Genomic DNA, 10,100 nt, shown 5'->3' with positions numbered 1-10,100 from the left:
CGACTTGTTTGATAGCCGTCGAGGCAGGACTATCCGGGAAGGCGTCCACAAAGCTTTCACCGTAGTCGCAAGCCTGCCCAATTCTCGGGTCGAGCGGAACAGAGCCTAAGAAAGGAATGCCCATCTTCTTGGCCAATCTCTTCCCACCGCCAGTGGTGGCGCGGAAGATAGTTGATTCGTGGCCGCAGTTGGTACAGACGAATCCGCTCATGTTCTCTACCAGACCCAGTATCCGGATACCGGCCTTGCGGCAGAAGTCAATCTCCTTGCGCACATCCTGCAGGGAAACCTCTTGGGGCGTGGTCACGATGACCGCACCGTCAACGCCCGACTCCTTCAGCAATGAATTGACCGACAGGTGCTCGTCCGACGTGCCCGGCGGGGTGTCAACAATTAGGTAGTCCAGCTCGCCCCAGTCCACATCCTTAAGGAACTGCTTGATCAGACCGTTCTTCTTCGGTCCTCTCCAGATGATCGCGTCATCCCGATTAGGCAGCATGAACTGGATGCTCATTGCGCCCAGGTTGTCTGTGACCCACACCGGACTCCAGCCCGCATTGCTTACATGGATTGTTTCCGCCTCCACGCCCATCATTTTTGCGATAGACGGTCCACAGAGGTCCGTGTCCATGATTCCCACATCTGAGTCGGGGTTCGCGGCGAAGGCGTGCGCCAGGAGAGAGGAAAACGTTGACTTGCCGACTCCACCTTTACCAGATAGAACGAGGATCTTGTGTCGAATTTGGGAGAGACGTTCCGTAATTATTGCGACGTCGGGATCAGGTCCCTTGGGCGCGGTTGCACAGATATTTTGGTTGGGACAGCCGGCGCAGGCATCGCCTTTGCCAGCTTGCTCTGATTCGGGACCGGGGCAGTGTTCTGGGCAGCTGTCAATAAAGGTTATCGACATTTCATTGTGGTCGGAGGGGCCATACCAGGCTCCGGGGCCACCAGATTGGGGGCCGTCTTCGACAGCGCATCGATGTTTGCCGCCGTCGGCTCCTCCAGAGAAGGGGCCATTGTTATGGTGTGACTGGCAGCTTTGTTCTCGCGGGGTATAAAAAGAAGGCGGTTAATTCCCGACAGGGTTTCTAGAGGATGTTGATGCGTCAAAATGAATCTGGATCGGTGGCGGGGAAGATATCGCAGAGTGGTGCTTGATAATCAGACTTATCGGGATGACAAACCCTTCGGTGGCGATTGGCGCGGGGTTGTATTCGCGACGTGCGGTGTCGGACCGCGATAAGATCAGATCGGATTTCTTGAACACAAAGACTTATCTGAGTGTTCTATTGTGCAGGGTTTGTATTGTGCACTCCAGAGAGTCGTAGCAAGCGATCCAGGCTTCCCAGTACATGGTTGTCACATCTCTGAATTGATTGGGTAGAAGGGAGGGGTATCTCAATGCACAAATATATATCCATCGCTAGCCAGGCCCCTACCCACACACCCTGAGAACTCCACTGCGTCGAGGGCCGCAAAACAGAGAACACTCAAGAAACTGATCAAACTGTGAGTGAACCTAAGTACCGTCACTCCGGACCAAACACAGCATTGACTATTTACATAAATAGCTAAGAGGGCCTGCATACGAAGGGATATACAACAAACATCTGGCGCGTGACTACTAGAAAGACTAAGTGCATTCAAGAGACAGGGAGGCCATGGAAACAAAACCCGTCCTCCTAGATGTAACAACGGACGGGAAAGAGGGGTACCTAAATCGAGACGGCGCGGGCAGATCATGGTGGTGCATTCGCCCATGGCAGACGCAGCGTAATGGGCGCAAGCACACATAGAAGCCAAGATCCTACCAACCAAGCACCGGATCAGTCCAAGTGATGACAAGAACTTAGTTGTCACGATGCGGGGTTGTGCAACTTGATAGTATCATTGGATCGCAATTTTCACTTATGTCCCTAATGCATGAAGCTAAAGGATGTACTATACACTGACTTCTCAACATACCAAGAAGTGTTCGTCCATGCAGGGATGGAAGATCGGAACACCCATGTAAAGCATGGTGACACGAGCCCTGCCCTTCTCCCACCTGCGTCCACACAGGTGTCTTATTCCAGCCATGCAGGCTCGAGTAGTATGCAGCTTTAGTGACCGGAGAGGCGCGGCCGATCCATTGCGTACGTCCAACTGGGGCATGTCAAGGTCATTACCGGTCTTGTCGTACCATGATTAAAGACAGACATCCGCAGTTACCGCACCAGGATAATGACCGGTAGATGACCATTGAGTTCACCATGCCGGGTCGAATCCAATAGACGAGAGCCTCTCTACCACGACCCTTGAATGAGAGGATATGACGAAGGGTATGTACCGGCACAGTAGGGTTCTATTTTATTATATATATATATATATATTTACCATAGTAATCTCGGCAGTAGAGCTCGAGTTCTGCTTTGTTCGTCCTGATATCAGGCGTTAAGAGTCCTGTCTAGACCCACGTTGTTGATCGGTATGAGGAGCTTAAAACTATTAGTTATCAGTCAAGCAACAAGACCAAACAGTAATTTGTTTCTGCTTGATAATGTTAATTAGGGCACAATTCTTATCAATCAAGACAACGTGGTGGAGTGGTTAACACGCAGCCCTGCTATTTGTGTAAGGCTGTCTCTTAGGAGGCGTAGGTTCGAATCCTGCCGTTGTCGCGTATCTTTTTTTGTATATCATATACAATGCCAAGGTGGGACTGTAGATGGTGAATTAACGTCATGGATTAGTAATAATAGACAACGTGGTGGAGTGGTTAACACGCAGCCCTGCTATTTCGTAAGGCTGTCTCTTAGGAGGCGTAGGTTCGAATCCTGCCGTTGTCGCATATTTTTGTTTGCCCAACGCATCGCCATGTCATGGTAGGAGGTTATTCCGTACAGTGGGAGCAGGTTGATTTTGACGGGAGGGCAGACTGGAAAAGCTGGCGACACAATTTTGCCAACCAGAACCTACCTAACAACATCAATCGGTATGCAGTTTATCGTGTATGGTAATTTCGGTTCAACGGCCTTCGCACGAACAAGCATAGCATCGGAGAAATTCCCCGGAAGTCTCGTTTCTTAACTATCCGGTTGGAGCGGCGTCGACATTCTTTTACTACTATGGGGTATGCAGAGTAACAGTTCTCTTTAAACGGTAGGCGGTCTAGTGCGGCATGCCAATCGTCCGACCTGAAGCCCCTACCCCTACAATTGCTTAAGCACTCATTTTGCCTACGTAATGACAACGTGGTGGAGTGGTTAACACGCAGCCCTGCTAAGGCTGTCTCTTAGGAGGCGTAGGTTCGAATCCTGCCGTTGTCGCGAAACCTTTTTGCGTCTATGCTTTAGCCCTCCTTTTTTTTTGTCGCCTCTTACCGCTGTAGAGAACAGAATTACTACGTATGCCATGTCCAACCTTCGGGTAGATGCGGACTAAGCTAGGTAGCTATCTCAGGGCTTGGTTTCCTGCCGGTTGTTCTTGCGTTGTTTAATACGCAGAATAAGATGCATTATTCGTAGCGTGCTATGACATTACTAGTTGCCCTTCTCTCTATTTCCGTCTCATTCTTCGCTGTAGCCCTCATGGCTGCTCTGATTGGCGTTTTCCGACTCAACGGAGCCCCGTTTCTCTGCCCCAGCGGAGGGGGGTTCCACTCCGAGAGTCGGCGAGAATAGTTACCTGTACGCAGCAGCTAGAGAGCACTTGAATGGATAGCTGACTGCGCGATTACCGTTAGGTAGTATGAGTTACTTACGGTGTAGTCCCTTATTGATACCCGTACCGACTAGGTAGGGGATTGTGGCATTTTGGTCATTACGGTATGGTGCTAAAATAAACACGGGCCTGTCTCGGTTGTCCCTCTCGATGTAAATCGTCAACACCCCTCCTTCTCCCCTGTTTTCTGCAACAAGTTTTCCTCCTCGTCCTCTCCTCTTCTTCCTCTCGCCCGCCATATTTAATCCCCTTCTGGTTCCCCTTTCCCTCTGTCTTGACCATCGCAGTTTTCAACTTTCAAAGAAGTCGAATTCGACATACCACCACGGCCGCGGCTAACTAAATCGGGACTGGCGTCTCACATGACGTAAACCAATCAAGATCTGGCCGCTTAAGTACCCCAACCCTTTCCGGCTGTCACATGCTGGTGACCTCGTGGTTGAATCCTGGTCGTGTTTTTGGCTTTGATTCCCCCTCTCTTTCTTCATCAACCCCAAACCACAATCATGGATCGTGGCCTTTCAACAGGCACTCACAATGATAACGAGGGGCTTCGGGAGAGACCCGTTGCCTCTCAATCGGCTTCAACGCTCAGTCCCGAGGCTCTTACCGCCACTGGTGACGTAGAGCCGAAGGACACTGGGAAGGAATTGAAGACCTATGGACGCACCCCGGATGGCACAGGTAAGTCCTTGCTCTGTACATCTATAAATCTGTTGGGCCGGTCAATTTTGTCGCCTCTGCGGCGTTTGGCTGGCATCCTCACCTATACTCAGTGCTAACCATGATGGATTCTCAGTATTTACTGTGCCCCAAACACATGACATGGTTTCCCAGCTCCTGTCGCCTTCAGAGCCGAAGAACCTATCAGATATCATCGTCCTGGCTATCTTGGGTGCTCATATTCTCCTTATCTGGGCGCTGCCCAAAGGTGCGAAGGTTCCTGTCTCTGCGGTCTTGTATCTCTTCTGGCGTGCGGGCTACAATGCGGGGATTGGATGGCTTCTTCACAACCAATCCCACCACAAAACCCTCGTTCGCTGGGCTGAGAAAACCAAGATCTTCGTCAATCCTGCGACGGGACAGAATCCGCACCCTCATCTGTACAACCTGATCAAACGGGAACTGGAAACCAAGATCCCCCACGACTATTCTTTCGAGAAGGCACCTCTCGAGTACAACACCTGGCTCGTTTTTAGGCGCCTGGTCGATTTGATCTTGATGTGTGACTTTACATCGTACTGTCTCTTTGCGATAGCCTGTAGTCACCATCCTGTCAATGAGAGCCTGCTAATGACCGTGCTGAGGTGGTTCTCCGGCATTGTGCTGGTGCTCTTCAACCTCTGGGTCAAGTTAGACGCGCATCGTGTGGTAAAGGACTATGCGTGGTACTGGGGCGACTTCTTCTACCTGATCGACCAGGAATTGACATTCGACGGTGTCTTCGAGATGGCGCCCCACCCGATGTACTCGGTTGGTTACGCGGGGTACTACGGTATCTCGCTAATGGCCGCTAGCTACAAGGTGCTGTTCATCTCTATCATCGCCCACGCAGCTCAGTTCGCTTTCTTGGTCTTCGTCGAAAACCCACACATTGACAAGACGTACAATCCCCCACCACCCCGCAAACGTACAATCGACCAGGATACGGCTTCCACGACTACCCACACCACGGACTCTCCCATCGCGCCAGCACCCGTTGATGAAAATGTGCCCCACGCACCAACGTTTTCAAGCCGGCCTCCTCCATCGGTCCACAATCTGTTAGGCTTCCACAATTTGGATCTGTATCGCATAACCGATACTTCGTCCATGCTGGTCCAATTCCTAGTATTCGCTGTCACTGTCCTTACGCCCTCCACGCCCTGGTATCAGTTCCTGTTCGTGGCCAATGCAGCGGTGTGGAGGCTCTGGTACTCTGTTGGCATTGGATACCTCCTCAATCGCCAATCCAACTGCAAAGCTTGGACCCGGCATTTCGTCAAGTATGGCGAAACACCCCATGAGGCGTGGAACCAGTGGAAGGGCACGTATCACCTAAGCATGATCATGTGCTACGCGAGCTTCATTGCTGCTGTATGGAAAATGTATACTCTCCCCTCCGACTGGGGCTATGGCCTTGTCTTACTCCGGCACGTTCTCGGGGCAGGGCTGATCTGCCTACAAATCTGGACGTCCGTTAGTATCTATGAGTCCCTTGGAGAATTTGGCTGGTTCTACGGAGACTTCTTCTACGACGAGTCGCCCAAGTTGACGTACAACGGGATCTATCGCTTCCTGAACAACCCAGAGCGAGTCCTTGGTCTTGCCGGGGTCTGGGGTGCGGTCCTTATCACTAGTAGTGGAGCAATCACGTTCCTCGCGCTTCTGAGCCACATCCTCAGCCTGGCGTTCATTCAGTTCATTGAGCGTCCACACATGCAAAAGCTCTATGGCCAGAGTATCCGTCGCGATGCCGGTCTTGTTAAGAACCTGAAACGGTCCTTGCCTCCTCCTCTCAAGCAACTTCATGGGAGTATGGACAAAATCGTCGACGGTTCTTTCGAGTTTATAGAGGATTTCTTGGAAAATGCCCGCCCCAAGCTTGCTGCCGGTGTTGACACGTTCGTGAAGGATACAACCGCCCTCTTCCAGAAGTACCCCGCCCGTGTTACCATCACCCGCATCGATGAGGACGTGGCCGGATATGATTCGCGAGATTACTCTCTGGAGGTTGAAGGCACCGATTCATCAGCTCTTGCCGAATGCGACCAAAGTAGTGGTAGAGAGGGTGCTAATGCCCGCATGCCCCTTGATAGACGCGGTGATCTGAAAAACTTGGTATTCGAATACGGAGCCCCGATCAAGGTCAAATGGACTGCGCCTCTCAATCACAGCAAGAAAGATTGGATTGGACTTTATCGCGTGACCGATAACACTTCCCGGGAGATCACAAAGGTTTCTTCCCAAGGACGATGGATCGCGGTGAATGAAGGATCCTACGACAATTTGACCTGCGAAAAGGGGATTGTTTCGAGCGATGTGGTCATCCCAGCTCCGCATGGGGACAACCGCGAGATGGCCTCGGGGGAAGTCATCTTCTCCAGCGACAAGCTATTCTGGACCCAAGGCGTCTTCGAGTTCCGGTACCACCACAATGGCAAGCATAACGTGATGGCGATCTCAAGACCGTTTGAAATCCGCATCCGCCGGTTTGAGGAAGAAGGCCACCATGAGATGATGCAGACCTCTGTTGAAAATAGTCTGTTGCCAGTCGTTCGCAACTGCTTTGACCGAGACCCAGAGGTCGCGCCTGAGACCGTCGACGAACAGTTTGGATCCCTGGTCGAACGTGACGGCAAGTATGCCAAGCGGGTTGTTTTTGCCGTGCATCAGATGTAAGGCTTCCTATTTTCCTATCATAATATCGTCTACCGAGTGCATGTTAACACGGTGTTCAGGTTCGGCATCGAATTCGCCCCGGAAGTCGTCCGCGCCGATGGAACTGTACGCAACCTTGCTTGGCGAATATGCAATGCAAAGAAGGTTTTGGTAAGTTTTTCTCCACGTATAAATCACCAGCGTGGCTTCTAATAACTGCTCCTATGACAGGCGCCTTACAGTATGTCGCGCAACGGTGCGTCCACCCCGACCGAAAGAAAAGAATAAAGCGGATACGCCTACACCTTGCGTGTCCTCCCTCCCTATTGAACAAATGCTATCACGACGATTTGCTTCTCTGCTGTTTCTTTGAATATGAGCCACGAAAGCTTTTCATAGATAGGTCTTAGATGCTGCGTGTCTGTTTGTCGCATCGGTCGTTTTCTTTCCTTTCACCTGCCTTGATCACATACGATTGCTTTTGAACCCGAATGGTGAAGCTACATGGCGAATAAAATCCGAATAGATGGAGACGGATGGGATGTGGAGAAGATGGTTGCCTGCAGGGGTTTCCTGATGAGACCTGATGTTGTGAGCTTCTGCCGGAGCTTGCTGGGGGGTATGTAAAGTACTACATTGAGCTTCGTGGTATATATTATGAATGAATTATCGTTTTCTAGATAAAGATATAGTTCGTAGAATGGCTATGTTTCATTTCCAAGTTATCTACCTAGGGGTACTATATGAAAGCTGACACGAATCTACAAAGACAGTTAGCATAAGCTCGCAATCCTGTCGAGTGGTAGAAGCCAGAAACCACCTGCCGCCAGATAGAAGGCGACCGGTAGTATAGCGAAAGGATCAGCCAAGCCGGTAAATTCATCCCATCCCCTGCCAATTTCGACCCCCCCGCGAGCCATCCAGGACGGACGACAAGCCGAGAAACCGACAAAGACACAAGTCAAGCACAGCAACACGCAGCCAGGAACAAACGCGGAAGACACAACGAGGGAGCCCGCCACCCAACGCTCCACAACCATCCTCCATTTCATCGACCGTGTCTTCCGAGAAAGACATGGACGACGAAATGTCCAGTACAAGGGAGGTGGGCAAGCGGATCGTTGCACTTCAAGTGCGATGTGTGGAAGCCGATGCAGGCTCGAGGGGCGGTTTCTCCGAAGAGAATCATTGAATGGATTGACTTGTTGTCATCATCAAGGAGTGGTGTGAGGGAGGATTGTCTGCGTGGTAGTTCATACCTATGCTAGTGTGCTAGTGGCTGACGTGATGCGAGCTGAGACTACGATATCTGTATCTTGAAGCTGTTAGCTTGGGTCGGCATGGGTGATGTGATTGTGTCGTGATGAACAAGAAGGGAGTTTCCATATCAGTAGATTTGGTAAGGTATTTGGTTTTCTTCAATGAGTTTGCAGAAGCAGAACTGTAAAAAATGTTTCTCATCATGGAAACGGGTGGGGGAAAGACGAGGCCGAAAAGAAAAGGAATAAAAGGCATACCTTTCGAAGAGTCTACAGGTTTGATGTGAAATAGCCACTGAGAGCTCAGCTACCTGTCTGATATTAAGTTAGCCAACAGTTCCCAAGAACAGGCTAAGATAAAAGTGAGATGAGAAAGCATTTTCAGATGGTAGTGCATGTTGTTCACGGCCCATTTGTTTGTCGCCGAACTAAGATTTTTGGATCGTTTTCCTCATAGAATGCATTGTGCGGTGGAAGCGATGATGGGACAACTTACAGTAAAGGTTAGTATCCTGGAAGAGAAGAAAAGGTGCTAATGTAGCTGGATTGAGCCTTCGTCATTAAAAGGTCAATTCGCCAGAGATAAAGCGGATGTTGTGTGGAAGAGAAGCGAGGAAGAGAAGAAAGGAGGAGGAGAAGAAAAAGAGGAAAAAGTGAGAGGAAAAACTAGCGCCGACTCCACACCGCCCAGCAAACAGAGCAAACATCCCTCCAAAATTGTAGATTTCCGTTTCGGGCCTCGACTTCAGCTCCGTTGCTTCAACCCACTCCACTTATCCGCTCGACTCCTCAGAGGGCGTCAAGTCATGTGTAATGACTGACAGAAGGAGAATCAATGGGCCGCCTAGCGGCACGAGGCCACCTGTCTTTGCCTCTTCTCTCAATGCCGTCCCCGGCGCCGCCACAAGACCCCAGCGTCAACGGCAACCGAATGAACTGCGGAAGATCTGTAAGGATCCATACCCTCTGGGATTTCCATTATAGTCCCGTTCAAGAACTTACATGTCTGGATAGTCCTGAAAACCGGCCTGATCCCTTCTGCATCTGGTTCCGCCTACCTAGAATTCGAACCATCACCTTCTCTCGCCGCCGCGCGTTCCAACCCCAAGTCTCTCATCCCTCCTTCTTCCGCCCTGAAACTCGCCTGTACCGTCCATGGCCCGAAGCCGCTGCCCCGTTCGGCGACCTTCTCTCCCAACCTCGTCCTGACGACCCACGTGAAGTACGCCCCATTCGCAGCCCGCCAGAGAAAAGGTCATATCCGCGACGCCAGCGAGCGCGATCTCGGCGTGCACCTCGAGACGGCACTCAGAGGCGTCATCGTCGCCGAACGGTGGCCCAAGAGCGGCCTCGATATCACCATCACAATCTTGGAAGCCGAAGATGACCGCTGGTGGGCCGATGCACCGGACTCCCACGACGCCGCCTGGGGTATGATGAACGTGCTTGCCGGCTGCATCACGGCGGCTTCGGCCGCCATTGCCGATGCTCGCATTGACTGTCTGGATCTAGTGGCCGGCGGCGTTGCGGCTGTCGTGTCGGATGCGCCGGAGGGACCGGACGCAACCCCCAAGTTGGTGCTTGATACTGATCCGGCCGAGCATTGGTCTATCCTGTCGGCGTGTATTGTCGCCTATATGCCCTCGCGGGACGAGATTACGGAGATTTGGCTCAAGGGCGACAGCTCAAAGGCGGTACTTGGCGCGGATGGTCCCCGCGTGGGACATGATGCGTTGATCAATGGGGCTGTGGATGCGGCTCATGGTGCACATACCC

General features: G+C 51.6%; 3 protein-coding genes and 3 non-coding genes across 6 annotated transcripts in view; 5 read left to right on the top strand and 1 right to left on the bottom strand.

Moving 5' to 3' along the window:
• The window catches only part of nbp35 (Fe-S cluster-binding ATPase), a gene marked incomplete at both ends in the record, with an annotated part of 1,253 nt that extends 233 nt beyond the window's left edge, over window positions 1-1,020 (bottom strand). Inside the window, 2 exons of the mRNA XM_001211526.1 lie at window positions 5-879; window positions 936-1,020. Of these exons, the coding sequence (XP_001211526.1) occupies window positions 5-879; window positions 936-1,020 (960 nt within the window). The remainder of the gene's footprint in view (window positions 1-4; window positions 880-935) is intronic.
• Window positions 1,021-2,574: 1,554 nt separating this feature from the next.
• Window positions 2,575-2,663, top strand: ATEG_10458. Its single transcript has one exon. It is a non-coding gene; the product is annotated as a tRNA-Ser (tRNA).
• Window positions 2,664-2,743: 80 nt separating this feature from the next.
• On the top strand, window positions 2,744-2,831 carry ATEG_10459. The gene has a single exon. It is a non-coding gene; the product is annotated as a tRNA-Ser (tRNA).
• A 399-nt stretch (window positions 2,832-3,230) lies between these two features.
• Window positions 3,231-3,311, top strand: ATEG_10460. The gene has a single exon. It is a non-coding gene; the product is annotated as a tRNA-Ser (tRNA).
• A 900-nt stretch (window positions 3,312-4,211) lies between these two features.
• Window positions 4,212-7,475, top strand: ATEG_02347 (phosphatidylethanolamine N-methyltransferase; the record flags this gene model as incomplete). Its single annotated transcript, XM_001211525.1, has 5 exons — window positions 4,212-4,389; window positions 4,505-7,082; window positions 7,146-7,236; window positions 7,297-7,306; window positions 7,465-7,475. 5 exons carry the CDS (start codon window positions 4,212-4,214, stop codon window positions 7,473-7,475), a joined length of 2,868 nt encoding a protein of 955 aa, XP_001211525.1.
• Window positions 7,476-9,137: 1,662 nt separating this feature from the next.
• On the top strand, window positions 9,138-10,061 carry ATEG_02346 (3' exoribonuclease family protein; the record flags this gene model as incomplete). The annotated part of the gene is made up of 3 exons (XM_001211524.1): window positions 9,138-9,273; window positions 9,339-9,897; window positions 10,016-10,061. 3 exons carry the CDS (start codon window positions 9,138-9,140, stop codon window positions 10,059-10,061), a joined length of 741 nt encoding a protein of 246 aa, XP_001211524.1.
• Window positions 10,062-10,100: the final 39 nt, after the last annotated feature.

Source organism: Aspergillus terreus, genomic scaffold, assembly GCF_000149615.1.
Source record: "Aspergillus terreus NIH2624 scaffold_3 genomic scaffold, whole genome shotgun sequence".
Classification (NCBI taxonomy): domain Eukaryota; kingdom Fungi; phylum Ascomycota; class Eurotiomycetes; order Eurotiales; family Aspergillaceae; genus Aspergillus; species Aspergillus terreus.
This window is presented reverse-complemented; position numbering and strand designations above follow the sequence as displayed.